The sequence below is a fragment of the Microtus oregoni genome, unplaced genomic scaffold (genome assembly GCF_018167655.1).
Source record: "Microtus oregoni isolate MIOR12 unplaced genomic scaffold, Mior012 000008F_ref0000371, whole genome shotgun sequence".
Taxonomy (NCBI): Eukaryota; Metazoa; Chordata; class Mammalia; order Rodentia; family Cricetidae; genus Microtus; species Microtus oregoni.
This window is the reverse complement of record NW_024543067.1, coordinates 52,787,279-52,811,672: the sequence shown is the minus strand read 5'-3', so window position 1 is coordinate 52,811,672 and position 24,394 is coordinate 52,787,279. Positions and strand designations below refer to the sequence as shown.

At 46.0% G+C, this 24,394-nt stretch overlaps 1 protein-coding gene across 2 annotated transcripts; it reads right to left on the bottom strand.

Moving 5' to 3' along the window:
• Positions 1–4,453: 4,453 nt before the first annotated feature.
• Positions 4,454–22,416, bottom strand: Tmem218 (transmembrane protein 218). 2 transcript variants are annotated; one of them, XM_041657330.1, is made up of 6 exons: positions 22,136–22,416; positions 12,814–12,890; positions 11,640–11,750; positions 10,739–10,841; positions 5,982–7,597; positions 4,454–4,688 (listed from the first exon to the last, which is right to left on the bottom strand). In XM_041657330.1, exons 3-5 carry the CDS (start codon positions 11,747–11,749, stop codon positions 7,463–7,465), a joined length of 348 nt encoding a protein of 115 aa, XP_041513264.1. In that variant the 5' UTR covers position 11,750; positions 12,814–12,890; positions 22,136–22,416; the 3' UTR covers positions 4,454–4,688; positions 5,982–7,462. The 2 variants fall into 2 exon arrangements, with proteins under 2 accessions (XP_041513264.1, XP_041513265.1); XM_041657331.1 differs by lacking the exon at positions 22,136–22,416 and adding an exon at positions 14,995–15,043.
• Positions 22,417–24,394: the final 1,978 nt, after the last annotated feature.

Genomic DNA, 24,394 nt, shown 5'->3' with positions numbered 1-24,394 from the left:
AGAAGGCTGTGTTGGTCGGTGTGTTAAAGTATAAAGCTCATATGCCCGATCCTCACTTTGATTCTGCAGGGAGCAATCAGCCAGGAACCTCTTATATTCAAGACCTGGTAAGGGGCAGGGGCCGACACATGGTATTTTACTCAGTAGTCACGCAATCTTTCTATAAAGAATTTTAACTAATACTATATGGAAGGTGCAAACTTAAGGCGAAGCCATGTTACTCCTAAACACCACTAGATGGTGACACCATCCCATGGTAGAGTCTTGGGTGGGCAGGCAGTGCCATTCTATTTCAGAGAAGGAAGCCTGTGCTCCTCCCCACCATTCCTTGAAGGTCAGTGCCACTAGAGGGATGCTTGAAGGTCTTGCCCCTCCCAGCCTCATTATTTACTACTTTCTGTTTCCTCATCTAGAACAGGAATAACATTGGACCATAGCACTGATGTGAAAGGAGATAGTGCTGGTCACACTCGCTGCCCTTAACACAGAACAGGAAAATATAAACAACACAAGCCAAAAAGTTGAGGGCTACGCCAGTCGTCAGTCCAGACCTGATGAACAGCCCGTAGGGGTGAGTCTGGTAGCTTCAACGGGACAGCTTCTGAAAGAAGAATTCATGGGCTTTGTATGACAAGGCAGTGAGAGGCGGAAGGCAGAGGATGCTCACATGAATCTTGTCAAGCCTTCCTAGGTGAGGCATGAGGAGCCGGGCCTGAACAGACACGTGCAATCCAGGCAGACAAGAGAGACATTAGAAAGCGTCGGCAGATTTGTGGGAGCCCAGAGCAAGGCCTCAGAAATAAGGGCTTAGGCTGCAGGTATACGCTGGGGGGAATCGCAAAGGTTGGAGGGCACCCCTTCCCCAGATGTACCCTTTCGCACTCACTTGCCAGGCCAGGTTCTCTTCAACCCGTCCCAGCCATCCATCCCAGTTCTGGGCACAGTCTGTTCACCAGAGGCTCAGTACCTGTCTTCTCTCAGGCCTCTGCCTCACACGGGGCTAATGCAGGAACATTACGTTAATTAGTTATTCGTTTAATTTAACTTCACATTTGGTCTCAATTAAGCTTAAAATGTTCTTCCTCATAGTGCTACAATAGCACGTGTAATTAAAAGGCAATAACTCTTTGTGTTTCTCCTTTAGAGATCCATTGGGAGGCTGGGCTAGTGTGTATGAGGAGGGGTGTGGGGGGAGGAGGAGGTGGAAGGAAAAGCGCCTCTTGTAGAGCTGAGCACTTTGGGGGTCCCACTGAAGGTGTGAGGAGGGAACTAAAGCAGATGGAGCATGGGGAGGGTCGGTGCAGGAGCCCTGAGACCTGGTCCATGAGGCAGTGGGAGGAAGGGAGGCTGTGGTTGGAGAGAAGGCCATCGTTACAGCTAGGAAACAGGCCCCTATTCCATAGTAGGTATAATGCCACCTGCCCTGAATGTCTACATCCTACTTCTTAGAACCCAAGACAGTAGATTAGGGACCTTGACATGGTTTGTCCAGTGGGCCCAATAGAACCACAGGGCTCTCTATAAGAGCCAGTGAGGCAGGGGTGAAGAGACTGGAAGATGTTACACTGCTGACTTTGAAGACAGGAAGGGCCCACCAACCCTGGGATGTGGGTGACTTCTAGAAGCTGAAAAGAGGCAAACAGATTCTCCCCTAGGATTTCTCTAAAGTGCTGTCCTTAGCCCTGTGTGGTGATAATGCATGCACACTGCTCTAAGTCACCTGAAGTGTGACAGCAGCAGGGGGAAATGAATATGCATCACTGGTGTAAACAGGGGCATGACCAGCTTGTGGACAGAAGCGTAGGAAAGTGGAAGAAATCCCCAGCGCTGGGGAGCCAGCTCGGTGGACAAAGTGCTTGCTGTGCCAGCGTGAGGACCGAGTTTGAGCCCCAGGCCCATGCAAAAAAGCCAAGCATGGTGCTAAGATATAAACCAATACTCGAGACAGGCAGATCCCTGGGGCTTGATAGCCAACCAGCAAAGCTTACGCAAGCTTCAGGATGGTAAGAACTTACCTCACACAAACAAAAACTAAGGTGGATGGCACTGAGGTTAACTTCTGGCCTTCACATGCATACGTGTCCACCACATGTATAAAATCCCCGAAGATTAACACAGAGCTACAGGGGATAGCCACATAGCATCATTTCAGAAGGCACTGCTCCCTCTACTGGCTGCTTCATGGCTCAGTATCCCAAATCAAATAGCACAGCCTGTCTCTGAATTCATCCATGAGTCTTTAAGTACATTGTTAAAATACACTGTCTCACACTCCTGCCCAATTCCAGACTTTTCACTTCCTCACCACAATAAGCTGCTGTGTGTTTCTCTCAAGTGGATCTGTGTTTTATCCTGTTTGTGCGTTACAGACACATAGACTGATAAAGGGGTGAGGAGCTTACCCACAGAGCCAAACGGCCTCACTTCTAATCTTGACTCCTGCCTACCCTTTGCTGAGTGACTCCCCCAGTCTGTGCCTCTTGTGTGAAGTGGGGGCAGTAACAAGACCTCCTTTATAGATCTGAAACATGACGACCCAAGTGCTTACAGTGCACTTTGGAAAACACCCGGTGACTTCACAAAAAGTGTCATGTCTGCATGGATGACGTGCACTTATTTCCAAGTTTGGGGTTGGGGTGCACCTGCAGATTCAAGGTTCAGTTCTACCAACTACAAAATGCCCTTCGCAGCCCTAAACTGTCACAGTCCATTTAGGATAACCAACACATTTCCAAATTATTCCAGTATCTGTCGCATCTGGTTATGTCAAAGGCTGGGCTGTCATGTTTGTCATTGTTCTTACCACCGTTAGTAGTTCCAAAGGACTTCATAGCTATGAGTTAGGGGAAGGGTGGGTGCAAACGGCGGGCCAGTGTAAAACTAAGGGGTTATTTGAAAGCAAAAGCTGATCTTGAAGCTGAGACACCAGATGCAAGGAATGCATGGAGAGTTGGAGCATCGAGTCCGAGAGTCACTCCTACTGGCCTGCAAGCCCATCTTCTCTGCCTGTGTCTCATCTGTGAAGTCACAGCACAGCTCTTTCCACACTGAGAACCAGAAGCACTTCAGTAGCAACGCAGCTGAGTTGATGGAAAAGTTAGGTCTTGAAGAGCAGAACGGGAAACTGATTATTAGAATAAAAGCATTTGACATACCTTGGATTCCTCCATCCTGATCCTCCCTTGCCTCGCTCCACCAGCATGCAGTCTGTGTTACACGGTGAAGGAAACCCTGTGTTCCCAGTGCCTGAGCACTGACACACTTTAACATTAATTATCTGAAACTCTAGATCAGAAAAGAATCTGCCCCCCCCCCTTTTTTAAAAATCTAAGTTGCTGGGGGCTGGAGAGATGGCTCAGTGGTTAAGAGCATTGCCTGCTTTTCCAAAGGTCCTGAGTTCAATTCCCAGCAACCACATGGTGGCTCACAACCATCTGTAAAGAGGTCTGGTGCCCTCTTCTGGCCTTCAGACATACACACAGACAGAACATTGTATACATAATAAATAAATAAATATTTAAAAAAATCTAAGTTGCTTATCAAAACATTACTCCGTATGCTTTGCTGGTTTGAGATATTTCTAAAATGTTACATGCTATCGCTTACCTGACTGGACAAAGACTCTATTGTAATGGAGCTGGAAGGTCCTGCTACTTTAGCTCGTCAGGATGCTGTCCTGGAAGACCATGGAACGACTTGTTCTCTCATAGACCTCCTCTCCCTTCCACCTTCCGAACAGCAGGAAATCATGTCTTTCTGGACAGTGAACGAACAGCATGACCTGCCCTGTACAGAGAACGGCTGATGGACACTGGCATCGTTTGGGTTGATGAGGGCTAGCCCTACACCAGCCCTGTCTCCATAAGGAGGGATGCATGCAGGGTGCCCCATGGTGACGTCTCCGAATGAAGTCATTGCTTCATTCAGCCTTCCACTTCTGGATTTTTGTTCTTGTTATTTGTTTTTTTAAGGATGGACATGATTACCTTGAGTATGTAAGAAGGAAGTTTCACTTCACCATGCTAGTTATTACAGACAAGAATTGTAGAAGGCAAGCCAAGTTTAAATACTTTATATGGTACATGGGCACACACGGGTGTTTGTGTCTACATTGTATACAGCCAGCTATAATATGGAAGCCTGTCATTTACACCAATTTGTAAAAAGTTGTATGTTGATGATACCTGGGAAGGAATTTAGTTTTTTTTTTCACTTTTACCAAATTCTTATGTAGATAACTGAAATCTCACAGCTACTATCTACTGACTTTATAGACACCTTTTATTGTTTTACTTTTGTAGTTTTTAAAGATTTATTCATGTATTTTAGGTCCACAAGTGTTCCGTCTTCACGAACACCAGAAGAGGGCGCCAGATCCCACTACAGATGGCTCTGAGCCACCAAGGGGTTGCTGGGAATTGGCCCTTTACCCAGTCCTGATTTTGTAGGTTTTTATTTTTAAGCTCAAGGGCAATTTTATTAGGATTGAAAACCCAAAACCGCAGGCTAGGTAGGCTGTTGATCTCGGCAGCCGCCTGGAGGAGGAGCATGCAGAAGAACAAGGCTCTGTGAGAGCCACATTCATCCAGGACTGGCAGCTGGCACCATGGCAGGGAGGGCAGTGGCTTCACAGAAAGAAGCAAGGAAGCCCAAACTTAGAAAAAGCACACTTAGGTTCTGACCAACATCTGAAAGAAAGAGGAGAAAGAAACATTTGCCTCTTTCCGAGTTAGTACTTAGAAAGGTGAGGAGACCTTAGTATCTAACTAAAAGGATCTTCATTCCAGCTGTCTTTTATTATTTTTTTACTTATTTTATTTGATTTTATTATTTATTTATTTATTTATTTGGTTTTTCGAGACAGGGTTTCTCTGTGTAGCTTGGAGCCTCTGTCCTGGAACTCGGTCTGAAGACACGGCTGGCCTCAAACTCACAGAGATCCGCCTGCCTCTGCCACCCAAGGACTGGAATTAAAGATTTGTGCCACCATCACCCAGCTGAAGCTATCTCTGTATTATGGCTGAAGTGAACCTGTTGTCCTAGGGGTGATCCCTTGGCCAGGTGCTTGACCCAGCCCAGCTGGGATGTCAGGTCTCTACTCAGACCAGAGATACCATTCTCTTAAATAGAAGTTTACCCTCAAAGGGCCTTGATTGCTACTGTAACACTGCTCCCCCTGCAGCAGTAACCCTAAATCATTTATGAACTAGATTGGGGATCAGAGCCCCCACATACTTCTGCTATCTTTGGATCTAGTTGGACACCTTCACAAAGGAATGAGAGATAGATTCATTTTCAGGAATATTTATAAGCCCCTCCTTCCAGAGTTGCCTTGGCAGCTAGCTTCCTGGGAGAAGGCACATGGCACATAGCAGTCTGTGATTGTTGGCTAAGGCACCCTGGGAAGGCCACAGGCCACAGGCACCCTTACTCTGTGAGGGAGACTGAGCTCCAGACTGCCCGCTTCCCTCACAGTTTCCACATGGTCCCTTCTCCCCTCCATTGCCAGAACAATGTTTTCAATTTCTTCCCCATGGGCCCTAGGCCAGACTAAGAATCAATTTCATTTGAAGACTTCTGAATAAAGCCTGATCTGGAAAGTTTCCCCGAAGTTAAAGATAATGGAGTCAGTACAAGTGGCGGTGCGACTGTGCCTGGTCCCCACCAGCCTTGACTCTCCGCAGTCTGAGACTGAGTTCCATGAGGCGGTAGGAATGGCTTTTCCTATTCCCTGACAACAGTATCAGGAGAGACAGGAAAAAGAAGCGACCCTACCCTCTCTCAAGTTCTCAACCATAGAGGGTCCTCTACTGTGAGAGACTGGATTCTGCCACACCTAGGCTTGCCAACTGGCTGCTGTGGGAAGCCTTAAACCTTAGGATTATTCTATTTAGAAAGAAGAGCAATCATAATAAATACAGTGCTATAAAACTGAAGTCTCAAAGGAATCGCTGCAGCCCAAGCATCCAGCAGGCACTGACCTCTCCAGCTTGTTCTCCTGCCTCTCAGACTAGAAGGCTCCTCTTCACTCTGCTAGAGACAGGCAGGATGGCACTTCCAAAGCAGAACCAGACCAGACCCTCCATCCCATTTAGTGACAAATTTTATTGATCTGGGAAATTAGACAAATGTAAAGTTATAATGCTGAGAATACACATTCCTTACTAACTTTGGAGAAAGAATTCCCAAGATGAAAACAGAGAGGTAGGCATGTTGGGACACACCTGTAATTGTAGTACTCAAGATGGCTTTCAAGCCAGCCCAGGATCCCTAGTGAGACCCGACCTCAAAGAACCAACCAACTAACAAATTGATGAACAAGATAAAAAGAGTCAGGCCCGATGGTTCAGGCCTAAAACCCCAGGGACTTGGCAAACTAAGGTAGGACGGCAGGTTCAGAGCCTGTCTGGTGTACAGGGAAAGAAAGTTCAAGGCAGCCTGGTAAACTAGTATAATTGTTCTTCAAGATAAAAAGTGAATTGAAGGGTAGGATGGTAGAATACTTACCTATCACGTGTGAAACCCTAGGTTCAATTCCCAATACTGCCAAAGGAAAAATGAAAAGGCCAAAGCCCAAAGAGGCCTCTCTTGTTTGTTTGTTTGTGTTTTTGTTTTTGTTTTTTGAGACAGGGTTTCTCTGTGTAGCTTTGGAGTCTGTCCTGGAACTTACTCTGTAGACCACACTAACCTTGAACTCACAGAGATTCACCTGCCTCTGCCTGAGTCACCAGCACCCGGCTTGAGGACTCTTACGTGATACTAAATACTTAAATTAGGTATTGAGAGGCCACCAAACCCTGGGAGAAGAAGACCCAAGATACGCAGCAGGGAGACACTTAACATTCCCATCTCTCTCTCTCTCTTTTAATCTCTAAGCAAACTCAAAATGTAAATATACAAAAGCTGTAGGCAGGAGTTTGAAGAGAAAGCCCTGTGGTCATTGTTTATTGCTTTATTAGGACTCAGGCAAATGCCACGCACTGCTTTTATAAGGCTCTGTGGAATCACATAAGGAGTGGTCAATAACCTCTGCCCGACACAACTTCCCAGCTGTCGCGGCAACGCAGCCTTTGTGTCTGAACGCCTTTCTCCTTCAAATGGCTCCAAATATTCAACTAAGAACTTAGACGTTATCAACAGGGACCAGGCTCTTCCATTGGCCAACAGAGCCTCAACCTCCTTCTCCCTAGATCTTCGACTAATGGCTTCACTCAACAGCTGCCCCCAGCAGATCATAGTTACCACTTTCCATTCACACCAGACAGGAACCCTGCAGTATGGGTACCGGACAGTGACAACCTCCGCCCACAGAGTCTTCTGAAAGCCGGGGCTCAAGGGCTTTGTCTTAGTGACAGACAAACACTCCACTGGTTTGAAGACATGAAGGCTGTCATCAAGGCTCCGGAGCGTGCTTCTGTGCTCATCCTGGACATAAAAGCGTCCCATGTTTCCAGTACCGCACTCAGCAGGACCGCAGTGGTTTGGCATAGATTGGTTCCAGCACATGTTGAGTAAGAACCAAGAAGAGGCCTCCGAGAAAGACAGCACTGAGGAAAGCCAGCAGGACATAGCGGCCAATGAAAAAGGCATCCACAATCTGGAGACAGAAGACATCAAAATGGAATCACCGCCACTCCAGCACCCTGCCTGCGCTCCCCTGAGACCTGATGGAATCACCCTGAGACCTGATGGGATCACCCTGAGACCAGATGGAATCACCCTGAGACCTGATGGGATCACCCCCACTCCAGCACCCTGCCCGCACACTCCTGAGACCTGATGGAATCACCCTGAGACCTGATGGAATCACCCTGAGATCTGATAGAATCACCCCCACTCCAGCACGCTGCCTGTGCTCCCAAGACCTGATGGTTATGCCCACAGTTTCTTGGTAACTTCTAGTAGCATCCTGTCCTCTTTCCCTCTGCATATGAGCACAAAAATTTTCAGCTCCTTGAGTAGAAGATACAAGGTTTTTAAAGAAGGGGGGGGGGAGCAACAATAACTAATAATAATAAGGCACAGGAAACAAATGGCTTAATTTAGAAGAAAGGGTGGCTTTCCACACGAGGTGACTTCCATCAGAAGAGTTCTGAACCCTAATTGCAAGGGAGCGAGGAAAGTGGCCACTTATCTAAGATATTAAAACACTAAAAGGATACATAATTTGCCCCATACATACAGTTGGTTGCTTGGTAACCAGTCATATATGAAGTCCTAATTCTACTGGTCTTTGTTGATAAAAGAATCTGTTTCTGGTCCTGGCTCTACCCAGTCACCTGCTGTCCATTTCTAGAGAACAGAGCTCTATTCTTCACCCCAAAGCTAAGCGGTGATATTTAAATGGGTGGGGAAAGCAGGTATCATCATCCAAAGGAGTGCCTAACTTCACAGAAGCCATGAGAACTCACTTCCAGGAGAGGTTCCCAAATACCTGACAGTAACTGTCACAGCCTAAAGAGCCAGGAACTCTTAACCCCTAAAACACACTGACTGCACGACAGTGGCATTAAGGTTGTGACCTTAAAGTAGGGAGATAAGCTTGGACTATCCAATCCAGGCAGGCCCAATGTAAACAGAGTCCTTAAAAACTGGACACACTTTGGAGATCTCCAAAGAGTTCCAGACCAGCCGAAGCTACGTAGTCTTGTCTCAAGAAACAAAACAAAATGAAAGAAGAGGCAGAAAACAGGTTCGGGGAAAGATATGTGGGACGGAGGCAGCCAGAGAGGTGACACTGGCAGCTGCTGGCTCTGAAGATGACTACAGACGGAGGCCATGGGCTGCAGCTTCTACAGCTGAAGAGGTCAGGAAATGGGCATTCCTCCAGAAACACTGGGAAGACGCATGGCCCTGCCCACCCTTGAATTTAACTCAGGGAGACTGAGGGTGCACTTCTAACCCACACAACTGTAGATAATACATTTATGCTGGGAACCATTCCATTGGCAGGCAGGCTCTTGTTACAGCAGCAACAGAGCGCTAATACAGTCTTGATGCACAAAGCTCCTGAACAATCCAAGCAGTGATACGAACGAGATCCAAAGACATCAAGAAGCACCCCAGCTGCTCCAGAGACTACCCCAACAGTCAACTTACAATCAAGGTCAGTTTGATAAAAACAGCTTTAACATAACTTTGACCTTGGCTCTGGTACTGAACAAGTCTCTTGCGGGCTACATGTTTGCTCGCTCGACTGTTTCACTTTTTAATTAGCCAATTAGCAGGCCTTGGGTGCAGAAGGCCCAGGCCATGTATTATTGATACAGTATTGAGCCAGGCTGCTGCAGGGGCCAGCGCTCAGAACCTGAAAATGAGAACTCCGATTCTGCAGGCCATGCTGACAAACATACTTTGCTCAGTCCCCGTTGTCTCCTGAGTCCAAAACTCCTATGACAGAATAGAGGGACTGATTTAGAAAGAGCGCTCGCTCGTGCCTGTGCTAGCGGTCACATTCGCAGTGATTACAAACAGGGCAGCACACATCACTCTTTCCCCTGAAAACAAAGACACCAGGGTGGGCCGGGTGTAGAGAGAGCCTGACACCCAGGGGAGCAACTCCTGGAATCTGTGTGGTAAGCACAATTTTCCTGAGAGTTTCCAGAACTAATTTTCCTCCTTTCACCATCATTAATTCTAGGGAGAACTGGAAGTATGTGTTCATTTTACATCAAAAATTATGCAATTTTGTGGACTGTATCAAATCGACAACCTGTCAGATCTGGAGAAAGGTCTGATACTCCGTTGAGTTCTAACGAGGTTGAAGATGTTGAGAACGGAGTTCAGCTTAAGTCCTTGCTTAAGTTCCTGGACAGCGTCAACTCGGGCAGGTCACCTGTACCTCTTTCCCAGAAAGGCAGCAGGACCTCCCTCATACCACTGGGAGTTGTGTGGTTTCAATGAGACAATGTAAACAAGGCATTTAGTTAGCATAGCTCTTGGCATATCGTAGCCCTTTAAGAAATGATGGCCACGATCATGTTTTTCTCCTTCAGAATTAAAATAGCTACTGAGAGGAAACAGAATGCCACAGGAAGACGCAATGGGATAGAAAAGGCCAGTGCCCTTGGCAAGAGCCTATGGATTTGAGACCAGCCACACACGGCAGAACCGGAGCCCCAAATCAAAAACCAACTACAAGAGGGGAGGTCTGGCAGAAATGGGACAATGAGAGAGGGGACACAAATTGATTTACAGAGGGAGGGGCCAGCTGATGTGGTCTAAGGAATAAGGATGACAGAATCATTGATACAGAACTCATCTGCAATGTCCCCTTCTGTTTCTTATGGAAAGGCTCCTCTTTCCCGCTCTTCTTGGTGGAAATGACTCTTGACACCACAAGTGGAAAAAGTCAGCCTCAGAGGATGGAAAATCATGCCACTCAGCACCGAGAACACTACCACAATTCTGACCTATGATCTAAGACTCTGAACCAAGGAATAGGGACACCACACGTAAGGCCTACGCCAGTTCCTAGTTCCTAACTCTTTCCTCTTTCTGTCTCCACAGTAAGGAGTGGCTTTCCACACTTCCATTAAACTCCATGCAAGCAGCAAACAACAGTACAATGGATAAATCATTGCCTGGTGGTGCTACAGGTGGGATTCCTAAGACCCTTTCCCAGGGTAAAGGGAGAGGGACCTTGCAACACCCTGGGAACCCCATCATTGTTTGAACAGGTCTCAGGGCACGATGGGGAAAGCCGCGAATAGGGACAAAAGTGAACCACTAGCCTTACCTTCATTTCCACCTCTGGGGCTGGGAATTCACTGGCTCGAGGGAAAAGCAATAGAACTGCAGTAATGATCAGAGCACCCAGGAAGACGAAGACGATGGAGAACCTGGGGACAGAGACCTGAGTATCAAAAGCACTGACCACAGTCAACTTTTTATCCGCTGGGCCTGCACTGGCTCCTCCCTGGAGTCAACATGTTTCAGTCCCTTAAGGTCCACAAAGTCCTCCACCCCAAAGCCGTGCTTCCGAGATGGCTATCAGCTGGAAGCATCCCTATTTGTTCCTGGTAATTCCAAATTCCTAACAATGGGAAGTCACAGTTTTCTGCACAGTGCGTGTGCTCACGAGTGCATGTGCTCACAAACGCACCCCTCCCCATCCCCACACACTTTTGTTCTTTTCAGATCAGAACCCCCAGTAAACAGTGTAGCTCTCCATTTATTGCTGACATGACCCCCAGAGAGCGCATCTCTAGTGTCTCTGGGGTTAGGTTATGGCCCGAACAGAGGTCCAGGCCAACTCTCTGTAACTTCTGTGTCCGTGGGCCCAGGCTGGAGCCTTAGGGACTGGACCAGGCACGTGTCATAAATCTGAACAATTAAACCAAACTTCCACCTACAACTCCCAAGGACCTCAACAGCAGCCAAAGCAGATTTTCCTGTCACCTCTGGTCTCCCTCCTCCCCTCCACAGTGAGAACTGAGACTCACTCCCATTCTCCTCCCACCTCTGCCTGAGCATAAATAACACAGTTAGCGCTTATGATAAGAGGTTAAAATGCAACTCATTCAAACTGCCAGTAATTACAAAAATGATCTTCTGAATTCTAAATGTTTAATGAGCGTCAGCGATTTTCGCCTCTAATTGCTTTTACCTAGGACTCCAGGCTGGAAAGAATGCCTTACCTAGCTATCCCAGAGGCTCTGAATAACAGCACACACAGCAGCAGCACCAACACCCAGATCAGAGCAAGGAGGAACACGCCAGCACCCACTCCCAGCACCATGCCAGTCATCCTACGGGACAGAGAGCAGCATCAGCCTCTGGCTGGACCATCCCACCCCTCGTGTGTGCCTAGCGTTCGATGACACAGAAAGCCTAACTCTACGAGGAATCCTGATGACCAGTATGTCTGGAGGCTCATTCACGATGGGTCTTTAATTTTCAGGAATGTCCAGGCCCAGAGTCCCTTAATGAAAACCGGGAATGTGGAGCCCAGAGCTTTCTTAGTGCAGGAATAGGGGTGGGGGACCTGGGGGCTGGGGTGAGGCTGCTGTCTGCTCTCGGGTTGTCACTTCAGATCTGGTCTCTTCTGCTCCACTTTGACTTCTACTCAAGCCCACATTAGAAATCTGAGCTCTCTCCATTCACAGATCCTAACCAGGGGCTCTCAGAAGGCTGCAGAGCCAATGTAGAAGCTGAAACTTCGGCTAAACCTGAGGAATGAACTTAGACCCAGCAGACAATCACAAGGCAGAATTTTCCACTCTGTGTCAAGTTCTTATTCGCAGAAGGAAGAAAACTCCCAGTCCCTGAAAGAAGATGTCACGCGTTGGGTCCCTTATGGTATGCTATGTGCTTTACCAGACCTGGCGTGTTCAGTCATGGCAATCAGAAACGTACTATCACATGTGAGCCATACAAGAGGCAAGTTAGTCTTGGTTTCCTAGTTGAGGCTCACAACAAGAGGGATTCGCTCTCAGTTCTCGAGACCATAGGGACAACAGAAGCGTCTGCAGGGTGACATCCCCCTACAGGATCTAAGCAAGATGATTTCTTGTTTCTGGTAGCTCTGAGATTTCCCTGGCTCGTGTCTCCTGTCTCCACATGACACTTCCCCTGTCTTCTTGTCTGCCTGTTATCACTAGACAAAGCCCTTAATCACACGTGCAAAGATCCATGTGCCAAATAAAATCACATTTGCAGGCGCTGGAAGTTGGGTGTGGACATCTTTTGGTGGGCGCTATCACTCCACTAATGAGGGAACACCATCTAGAGCACCTCCTTGGGTTTCCTTCTCAGTATCAGAGACAAATCTTGAGAAAACAGAGTCTTCCTTAGCTTTCTGGGTTTCTTTACCTGGTGATTTAAACACAATGGAAATAGATTGGGGTGTTCCGTTGTAAGCTTACTGGAAATGAGGCTCTGAGCATGAACTGGAAAAAAGAAAAAGAAAAGAAAAGAAGTTTATTCAATCAACACTGTGCTGTGACCACTGTGGAAAACACTGTGCTCCTAGTTCGGATGACAAAGGGGAAAAAGATACAACGCCTAGCAGAAGCTGATGGTCTATTAGGGCACAATGTGATGCAAACAGCTATTCATGTTATATTCATGTTATATTGCAGCAGAAGCAAAGTGTATCACGAGCTGGGATGGTGAGAAGATTAAGGGATAAGCCAGTGCTAGCACACTTGGGAAGAAATCAGTGGCAGGATGGTGGAGCAGAGGGAGTGCCTACTTGCCTCTGTCCTTTCTCGGTAGAGCCCTGTGAGTACCATATCAGTAACTGCAGAAGGGAAGTACTTTCCTGTCTCTGTGTCTCTGGGACTTGGTATTTGCTCTTTCCACAGGCAGGATTCAACCATCAGGCCCCAGCAAGGCACCTGCTATTTGATTCCTTGTGTGACAGGGTTGGCCTCTCCTCATTGTTGATATTGTAGCTTCATCAGAAGAACATCATCCTCAGAGAGCCCGTCCCTGACATCCCATCTACAGTAACTCTCAAAAGAGTCAGTCAGTCTCTCTCTCTCTCTCTCTCTCTCTCTCTCTCTCTCTCTCTTTTAGAGCATTCTCCACCAAGTACAGGTAATAACGCAGGCTTTCGCACGCCAGGCAAATACTCTACTGCTGAACTATCGCCTCAGCCTTCACGGCTACCACTTCTATTAATTTGTTTACAAGTTCACTTTCTGTCTCTCTTATTTAGATAATAAACCACCTGAGGGCAGAAACTGTTTTTTTTCCCTCCCTGCTGTCCCCATTTTTCAGGATAAATATTAAGTGCAACAAATATTTGCTGAGGAATAAGTGAATCCAGCTGGCCAGTCTGCAGAATTCATAAGGTCATAGCAAGGTGGAGAAAGATGATGGGAACCACTGGTTAATACACTGCACTGGGCTGATGAGGGGAATGCCTCACAGAACGGTGGAAGTGATGGCGAACCTCAATATGTAAAATGGCAGCATCCTGAAGTGCTCTGAATTTAATGTACATCCAAAGCCAGGTCGTCAGGCAGGGGCTGAGCTCAAAGTCCACAGTGGCCCGAGTGGAGATGGGGGCCTAGGAGGGCTCCTCCTGTGAGACCTCAGCCCATGGTGCACTGAACTAGAACCAAGGAGGACAATGCGTAAGGCCGGGTCCTTGAAGGGACAAGTCATGCTTGAATAGACTCTGAAAAATCTATTAAGAACTTAGTTGAAGCAAGCACGCCAAATGACTCAGGTGATGGCAAAACAAACAAACAAACAAGCCAAAAAAAAAAACCCAAAAAAACAAAAACCCACCTAGACAGAAATCCGAATTTTAACCTGGTATTACCGGCAAGCAGAGTGTCAGGTCCCACACTCACGCTGTATGGAATTCCTAATCGAGAGACTAACTACAATAAACTGGAACAACCTTTTTGTACACTGTGAAACTGTGTCACTCTGACTGGTTCAATAAAAACCTGAATGGCCACTAGCTAGGTAGGATTTCCGGGCAGCAAGGACGCTGAGAAGGAGGAGGAGATTCCAGGAGACACAGAGCAAGCAGGATGGGCAGTATGGAGATGAGGTAAGAAAGTAAACTAATAGAAATGGGTTAATTTAAACTGTAAGAACCATTTAGAAACAAGCCTAAGCTAAGGCTGACCTTTCAGAATTAAGTCTCCATGTCATTATTTTGTGAGCTGGCAACCCAAAGAAAGACCCATCTCCAGTAAACTACAGAATAACTACAATAAAGACAGCAACTAAATAAATAACTACGAAAAATAACTAACTACAATTAACTACAGAAACCACAATAAAAGTGAGAAACCTCCAGGATCCCCAATGGCCTAAACTGAAGCCATCATTGGGGACACCACTCAGCAGGCAGGCAAGGCTCCCAAGAGAGGAAACGCAAGGGAGCTGGGAAGGTGGCCAAGGTGGCAAGGTGCCTGCTGCACAAGCGCGAGGCCCCAAGTCCCAGTCGCCAGCACTCATGTAAAAGCAGTGGTGTCCATCTGTGACCCCAGCGCTGGGGTGTGGGCAAATGAGGGACGGCGAGCTCACTGGGGAGCCAGTCTAGCCAGCTGGTGGACTCCAGTTCGGTGAGAAACCCTGTCTGAAAGGCGAGGTGGAGAAGCAATCAAAGAAGACGCCTGGCATTGGCCTCGGGCTCCCACCGCTCACTTGCATATATACCTGCACACATACATGCATGCACCCACACAAACAGGCACCCAACCAGCACACAGACATTTAAAGAAGAAATGAATATGAAGGTTGAGAGGGAGGTCAACGGTAGAGCACGTGCCTATCACAAGTGAGGCCCTAGGTGCAACCCGCTGTACCTCACAGATTATAAAATTTTTATTTTATATTTACTTTGCAGCAATAATCATGGACTCATCGTAAATGTAAGCACCCCAGACCTGACTGTTGAAAGATCTCATTCTGGATTTAAAAAAATAAAAGTAGCTCTTTACAAAAGAGACAGAAAATCCCATGAGAAGATGAAACCTGAATGGGAAAAAGACATACAAGGCAGACACCAGCAAAGCCAATTCAGGGAAAGGAGGAAATGGGAGCAATGACAATGAACACAGTTTCTAGTCTTGCAGGAGGAGTTCTGGAGATCTGCTTCTCAGTAAACACCGAGCTCTACCGAACTGCACGCTTCAAATGCTTAGGATGGGAAACTTCTTCGTGTGTGGTTTGCCACATGTGGGGAAAACAAAATGAAAAGTAAGCTAGTGGAGCAACATTAGTAACAAGAAAATATATGTCAAGATATGAAAATATAAAAAACAGTTTTGGAAGGAATAATTTAGCCAAAAAAGATGTAACCTGAAGGAAATATAGACCTAACGAAAAAGACTCCAAGGGTACAGGCAAAACAGACAAAAGCACCACGATACTAACTAGCAAACTGAAATGAATGGATTCTGCTATGATTTCAGAAATAGATCAGAGGAAAAAATGAGAATAAACTGTATACAGAGGATAGCTGAATGGCCAAGATATGTAAAGGTCCTTAGCCACCAGGAAAATGCAAATAGAACCAAACAAAATATCTCCATGTATCTAGCAGATAGCCAAAAAGTCGCTGGCAATCTGTAAAGATGTGGAGCATTATGGACACAATCAATCATACAAATGACAGTATAAAGCAATACAAATGAGTAAATTACAATTACATCAGGCGATGTAGGTGAACTTCACAAGCATTATGTGAGGGACAGAGTAAAAAGTTCCTGGTAGACTCCAATTATATGATATTCAAAAACAGGTCCGACTGCTCCAGCATATCTTGAATGACTGGATGGGGCACGGATGATAAAACTGTTTTTTTTTTTTTTCGAGACAGGGTTTCTCCGTAGCTTTTGGTTCCTGTCCTGGAACTAGCTCTTGTAGCCCAGGCTGGCCTCGAACTCACAGAGATCCACCTGCCTCTGCCTCCCGAGTGCTGGGATTAAAGGCGTGTGCCACCACTGCCCAGCTAAAACTGGTTTTTGACGTGGGCGATGGTTACCTGACTTTGTAACTTTGGTAATCAGTATCTAGCCATAGATACTTGGGGCTCATGCCATTTTCTGTTGTCTTACACTTAGCTACAAAACCCTTTCGTGAAACGATTCAACCGTCATTGGAAGGTTAATGAAATGGAGACTGTTACCTTTTAAATTTTTAAAGAAATGGCATAGATTCTTTATGACACATGAATCTGCACAGACACACATGACGCACTACAGACAGCAGAACATTATGCCTGGGCGTTTCATGTTCTTTGGAGGGGGCCGTGGGGATGAGGGGCTGATGTGAAACAGACTGGTCCTGAGCTAGCTCTTTGAAGCTGAGTGATAGTTGAGTAGATGTTGGCTTCACTATTTTCTAAACATTTGAATGGAGTTCAAACTTGCAGAGTAAAAATATGTATGCATATGCATACACATATAAGTATGTTTTAATACAACAAATATTTGCGAAATTTTTCATAGCTAAAATTATGCAACTTCATGAAGAGGCCTTTTAAAAGTACCTGGACAGTGGGATAAAGCAGGCTGTGCAGAGAAGTAACTCATACTTTTAGATGAGTTGGCTTAATTAAAAAAAAAAAATCTCAATTTTTCTTTAACATAAAAATTCAGTGCAATTCTAACCAAAATCCAAAAATACCTTTTTAAGGAATTGGAAAATGAATCCTAAATTCACACAGGAGAGTAAAGAGCCGAGAATAGCCAACACCACTCTGAGAACTAGGATGGCGACGTGCCTTTCTTGTCACCAACTGCCGCAGACACACGATGAAACAAGGTAATTAAAACAGTGGGACAAAGACACATGGACCACTAGCAGGAAACGGGAAGCCCAGACTCAGGGCTGTGCACTCACGAGAACTTCATACTCCCGAGGAAGAAGATGGCTTCGTGGCCCGGTGCATGAAGGGTTTCACGGTGGTGGTAACACAAACGATTACCAAACCAGAGGAGAATCAAACGCGACCTCTACTCCGCAGCATGGACAGAAGTCGATTTTGAGTGGAAGTACTTCATAATGAAACAGCATATGCTTAAATATATGAATGTTCAGGCTGACTCCACGAGAATACATAATGAAGTACAGTAGCCAGATGCTTGCACCTAAACTTAGAATCACCACGAGCGTGAAAGCGCCACAGGCAGACGATGCAGGTGTGTTGTGCTGGCAACTCAAATACCACGAGCTGTGCTGCCCTTCAGTTACACGAGCTTTCTAGACTGAGGAACAAGTCTTGTTCAAGTTCCAAACCACAGATCAGTATAATTCTCCCTTGATTTACATTCCTGGAAATTACACTTTATTAAACTGTGCCAAAAATTACATTATGTTAACACACACAAAAAAAAAATGGAGTTAGGTTCTAGGCCCAGATAATTATGAAATGAGAACACTGGAAGGTTGCACACGATGCAATTCTTTGTCTGAGGACTGTTCCAACATCACACACCTAACATTCTCAGCTCTCTGGAGTATTCCAACCACAATAATAGCTAAATATGGCCTCACAAATCCTCAAATGTCCCCGAGGGGCATGCATCTCCTTTGAAAAGTTCACACAAAATTCTAGAAACTCTCATATAAGCAGACACAAATGAGGACATTCACTGTAATTTCAACAGGAAAATGGGAGGGGAAAAGCTACACACCTGACAGGTGGATTTACTATAGTCTCACAATGAACACTTAAATGAATGGACTTGCTCTACATACACTGACATGAATCCATCTCTGACAAAAGCAAGTGGCAACCCAGGAACAGTGGCAACCACTGTAACACCAGCACTTGGGGAAACTGAGGCAGGAAGCGCTCTAGTTCCAGGCCAGGGAGGCCTATCTAAAACAAACACAGACACAAATGCACATATATGTAAGTATATAAATAATTGTTCTTTCTTTTCCCTCTCCCGGCAACAGTGCGCAGAATGCTCCAGCATCTGAAATACTGTCGTAGGCTTTCCTACAATACAGCCCTAACAAAACCAGGCTGTTTGGAGCCCCTGGCAACAGTTCACCTCTGCACCAAGAAGGCTGGGAAAGCCCTAAATCCGAATGTGGTCTGAGGTTCCTGCTGTAAGACCTTAAGTCCACATGAGATCGTCTGAGACAAAGAAGTACGCCAGCAGGGCCTACCCTGATTCCACGTGTGCTAAGTGTGTCCGTGACATGATCAAGTGTGCTTCCTTATTGAGAAGCAGGAAATTGGGAAAGTGTTGAAAGCCTAAGCACAGAGTCGGAAAGTGAAATAAATGTGGAGCTTTTTTAAGTAATAAAAATCAAAGCTCTGGGGGAAAAGTAAATAAATACATGGAAGCTGTAAACTGAAATCCAAAGCGTACGGTTTATATTTTAGACTTAAAAGAATAATCTCCAGCCAGGCGTGGTAGCGCACGCCTTAAATCCCAGCACTTGGGAGGCAGAGGCATATGAATTAAGAGTATAACAGTATGGGTACTGCATAAGGAGACAGTTAGATTAGTAAAGCACTTGCCCTGGAAGCGGGAGGACTTGAGTTAGATCACGGAACCCATGTGAAAAATGCATCTAATTCCAGTGCTGGAAAGGCAGAGATGGGAGGCTCCTTGAGTCTGGCCAAGTTAAACGCTCGGTCAATAAAAAACATGGTCTCAAATGACAGAGCTCTTGAGGATAACTCCTGCTTCCACATGCACACACATGCAAGTGCACCACCCCGGAAGACATGCTAAAACACAACAACAAAGAGAGGCGAGCACAAACTATACACAACAATCCTGGCGTCTCTGGGAGGGAGGAGGAAAGCAGGATGGACCAGCAAAGAATGGAAGGGATTTTTAACTATCTGTGATGCTTTGTTTCTTTAAAATAAAAACCATAAGCAGAATGCGAGAATGCTAATATTTACTAATCTGGATGGTAGGCACAACATTTTTATTATATTATATTACCCAAATCAGAGATTTCAACAGCCCCTAATTTTAAAACACTTGGGAGACCTTTTTTTAATTTTCAGGGTTTTTTTAAAAATTTAATGTGCATTGATGTTTTTTCTGAATATATGTCTCTGTAAAGATTTAGATTCCCTGGAACTGGAGTTACAGACTCCAGTGAGCTGCCATGTGGGCGCTGGGGATAGAACCCAGGTCTTCTGGAAGATCAGTCAGTGCTTTTAACCACTGAGTTATCTCTCCAGTCCTAAGAAATTAAGCAAAGACTTCTTAGTTTTTAAAAAGTAACTGATAACTTGGTCTATTGGCTTCAGGTCAATAATCTGAGTTATGTGGGTGGCTGAAGAAGAATTAATTTCCAGCTCAAGGCCCACGTGGGCAACGTGGTAGGGCTGTTTGAAAATAAAGTTATCAAAAAAGGAAAAAAGGGGGGGGCGGATAAGGGGAGGAAGAGTGACAGAGCTCTTGCTTAGAACCAGTTCCCCTTATCAGGGTGTGCATGATTTAGGGACAGAGACTGGTGAGTGATCAGTTCGGATACTACTGAAATCCTTCAGATAAGAAAACTTGCCTCGCCAAGTGGCGGTGGCTCACACCTTTCATCACAGCACTGAGAGGAAGAGGTAGGCACATCTTTGTGAGTTTGGTAGCCAGCCTGGTCTACACAGTGAGTTCCAGGACAACCAGGGCTACACAGAGAAAGCCTGTCTTGAAAAGCCAAAACCAAAACGGAACACACAAAGAACACTTGTCTTAGCTGTGGAAATGGAAAGGGGCCAAAAGGAACATCAGAAGTGACCAGTGTGACTGGCTGAGCTGGTGAGACCGCCTTGAAGGAAATGTCTAGTTAGGATTAGCTGCTCTGCTCTGGACACCATACAATAACCTGAAGACGTGAGCAAACTTATCACCTAGAAGCTGGTAACACCAGAAACATTGATCTTCTATCCACACTGATCTGACATCGAGTTACACAGATGGTGTGGGAACAAACAGCTTCAGACCCTTCTAAAATGAAGGTCATTATTTCATAACCAAATTAAATTTTGGGGGTTCTTTTAAAGTTTTTTTTTTTTTATTGACGTGGTGTGTGTGTGTGTGTGGGGGGTGATATTTGTGCAGGTGTGAACCCAGGGTCTCATGCATGCTTGTGTGTGTGACGTCTGTGCAGGTGTCTATTGAAGCCAAAGAGGGCATGAAATTCCCTGAAACTGGAGTTACAGAAGGTTTTAAGCCCGGGAACTGGACTCAGCTCTCTGGAAGAGCAGCTGATCCTCTCTCAGCTCCAGTGTCCTTCTGGTCCCCCTGCATCCATCTCCCCAATGCTAAGATTAGAGGTGTATGAACCACACCCTGTTCATGGGGTGCTGGAAACAGAACCCAGGGCCTTGTGAATCCCCAAGTCTTTTTTGTTCGTGAGATTTAATCTAAACAAAAATGTTTATTTACTTAAGATTCAGAATATTATTCAGATTTTCTTGGAGAGCTGATGGCTTAGCCAACAGTTTTAATAGTGAATCCATTTGAATCGGGTAGCTTAGAGTAGGAAAAGTTACCTATGTACATTTAAATGCCTTGACTAGCAGTGGCAAGAACAAGTCAAGGCCAGGGATTCTGTTGTTTTTCTCCTTATGATGGAAGCTGTGAGGTTTATTGCTGTCAAGTTTCTCCAGACCCTGCCTATATGTGTCCTGCATTCTTCCTTCATCCAAGGTTGGGTCTCCCTGCCCTTCCACCAGTTGTCAGGGAAAACTGAAAGTCCTGCATCCAGAGCTCATAAGATGGGAACTACAGCGCTCCCCACCAGGCTGAGAATCTTAAGGGAGAAACCTAGGTCTGTCACAGGACAATTTCCTGTCCGCGGAGAGTCCCAGGACAGAAGTATGGCTTAAGGCTTCTGGTGGATACCTTAACCCATACCCCAATTTTCAGAACCAAGTCCTTGAAAACAACAGGTTACTGGACAGGATTACCCTTCTGGAGAAATCCTTTGCGATTTTCCTTGGTTTTCTGTTTGTTTTGTTTTTATTGCTGTTGTTTTAAGATAGGGTTTCCTTATGTAACAGCCCTGGTTGTCCTGGAACTCAATTTGTAGAGTTGACTGGCCTCGAACTCACAGAGATCCGCCCACTCCAGCCTTCTGAGTGCTGAGACTGAAGCTGTGTGCAGCTACACCTGGCTTCCCTTTTAGTTTTCTTTGTTGTTTATTCCAAACCTTCAAAAGTAGTTAGAATGGCCAGGTGTAGTGGCACACACCTCTCATCCAAGCATTCAAAAGGTTGGGGCAGGAGGATCACAAGTTTGAGGCCAGCCTGGGATGTACACCAAGATCATCTCAAAAAAACAACAAACCGAAGAGACTGAGCGTTGACACTTTTTCTACTTTAAAAACTTCGTTCTCGTTTGGGCTTTAAAACATTAGGTTAATGCCTCCATTTTTGTGCCTCAAGTCACACGCAAATCTGGGGAAAACCAACTGCCAGGCCGCCTAAAGACCACCAACATGACACCTGGCTGTAGAAAGAGGGTGTTCCACTATCCCTAGGGGATCCTGCCCCTTTTCCAGGGCAGTCCGCTGGTCGCACTACACAGCAGCTCCCCGCAGCGGAGCTGGGAACCCTGGGATCCAAGCAGCAATCCCAGGCAGCCGCCAGGGTAGCCTGCGGGGGTCCGCGCACCTCCCGCCCTCGCCTTCCCGGCCTCCGTGGCCGAGCATTTGGTCCTCACCAGGCCTTCACGTTCCTTACCCGGGTTCACATCTTGCACTCCATTCGGCTCACCGGAGCTTTGGTCTACTTTGGACGAATCACAAGTAGGGTTTCATTTAGAAGATTTACGATAGACCAATCAAACTCGCTCTTTCAGCACTTAGCTTCCTCCTCGTTAGCCCTCGTTTGCGGTGGCTCCGGGCAACGCAAAGCGTGGTGGGTGGTGAACACGTCGGTCTCCTTTACGCCCTCCGATTGGGCTGTCATGCACTGTCCTCAGTTTCGATTGGATAGCAATGTTTGTCAATCACGTTTCCTTAACCACTAAACCCTCGGACAACAACCGGAGGACCGTTTTTTTTTTTTTTTTTAGCTTCTCGCTGTTCGTGTTTAGATTGCCCCGGCCCCGCGGTGGAGGAGCCCCCTCAATGCTCCTGGAGGTGCGGAGAGCTGTTCTGCTGTTAGACACCAGCTACTGTCCCTCCGTCTGTTGAAAAGCCAGTCCCCAATCTGTGGGAGGGGCCCAGGATTGCTAACATCTCTCCTGAATTGAGTCCAGATCACTAGCTGAAATAACATCATGTTCTGTGTCATTACCTGGCCTTGTTTTTTTGGTCGTTGTTCTTCCCTTAGCTTTTGACACGTACCAAACTAAGGATCAGTGAAACCAAGAGACAGACTGGGGAAGAGGTCCGAGGTCAAATAAACCCTTTTCATTATTGCCATGCCATCCACGCAGCTGGTCCACACTTAGAGAGGAGTGTCTTCCCTAACTGCCACCCAGAATTTGTCAAAATTTTGTACCCAGGCTGTATAGTTTCTTTGATCAAAAGATCAGGTCAGTGAAAGGAAACGGCAGAGTTTGCATCCTCCACTGTGGGAGCAGGAAGGAAAAACAGACAATAACCAAAAGCAATACCAGATTTGGGAAATGTGGCCCTTGAACCTATGTCCTTAGACAAAATATGGAAACACTGAGAAGCCAGCTGTTCTGTCTAAATCTGACTTAGTGCATGCGATCCTCCACCCCCAGTCCCCAGCCCTCCAGTCTCACTATATATATAGCTCCAGCTGTCCTGGAAGGAAGGAACCTCTCAAATGTGTAAATTTATTTGTTCTGCTATCGATAGAGTTTGAGGCCAGCTTGGTCTACAGAGCCAGTTCAAGACCAAAAGTACTACACGGAGAAGAAATCCTGTCTCAAAATAAACAGAAAAACAACAAACAACAAAACAAAACCCAAAACCAAACCTTTCTCCTTTTGATACCAAATTAAAAGAAAATTCCTTGAAATTTTTGTAGATATTTTCTCAAAAGAAAAACCCTCTGTCACAGGGAATTCAAGTTTCTATGACCGTAAGTGAAGTGTGATTGCCACATAGTGTGTGTGTTTGTTTTTATGTTGGCTGCGCCTAGTTTCCCTGCAATAACAACAGCTGGGTTGTAACACAGACCATGAGGTCATAGCTTAAAATACCCTGGACACTTGGGGGAAAAGTTGATTGTTTTACCTTAAATGTCTCCAGTAAAGCCATCTGGTATACCTATCGTATAAATGCTGAGGAAGCTGAGGCAGAAGGATCTCAAGTTTCAGAGCAACCTGAGTTACCCGGCAAGTGTGAGGTCAGTCAGGACCATATCTGAGACTATCTCAATAAAGCAGCACAAAATGATGCTGATAACGAATCAGGTCCAACTGGCTACTGGAGCTGAGCGGACTTTAGAAGTCATGCATTATTATCTCAGATGGGCAGAGATTGTTACTTCTTTTCTAAAATCACATGTTCAATGGACAGAGAAAGTTCTAGAAGCCTGTTCATCGGTACAGCATTTCTCCCAACTACATCGTTTCCTTTCTCAGGCAGAGTTTACCTCACTTAGGCTGATGCCGGTGTTAGTCAGCTTTCTGTAAGCTGGCAGCGTAGAAAATTCATCAGAACTTCTATAATTTTTATCCCATGTCTAATTCAAAACTTATACTGTGCAGCATTATCAATATGTTAGACATTTAGACTTTATTTCAGAGATTTTGAATTGCATTCTCTTTTCCATTCCCCCCCACCCCCCACTTTTCAAAAAGCATATGGCCGGTCACTGTCCTAGTCAGCTTTCCAAGGCTGAGACAAAAGAGTGAAACAGTGGTCCCTTGGTCTTGGAAGCCTGTGGCAACACTTCACAGTGGGATCATATTTTAGAGCATAGCTGCTCACTGTGCCATTGCCAGGAAACAGAGAAAGAAGGAGGAGCTGGGCCCCACGGCCTCTTCAAGGGCACACCCCTTCCTCACAGTGACCTAAC

Coding starts and splice junctions, on each gene's coding strand:
- Tmem218 (XM_041657330.1), bottom strand. CDS start 11,749: ATGACTGGCATGGTGCTGGGAGTGGGTGCTGGCGTGTTCCTCCTTGCT. Junction 10,842..11,639: donor AGAGCCTCTGGGATAGCTAG/GTAAGGCATTCT, acceptor CTCTGTCCCCAG/GTTCTCCATCGTCTTCGTCT. Junction 7,598..10,738: donor CCCCAGAGGTGGAAATGAAG/GTAAGGCTAGTG, acceptor TTCTGTCTCCAG/ATTGTGGATGCCTTTTTCAT.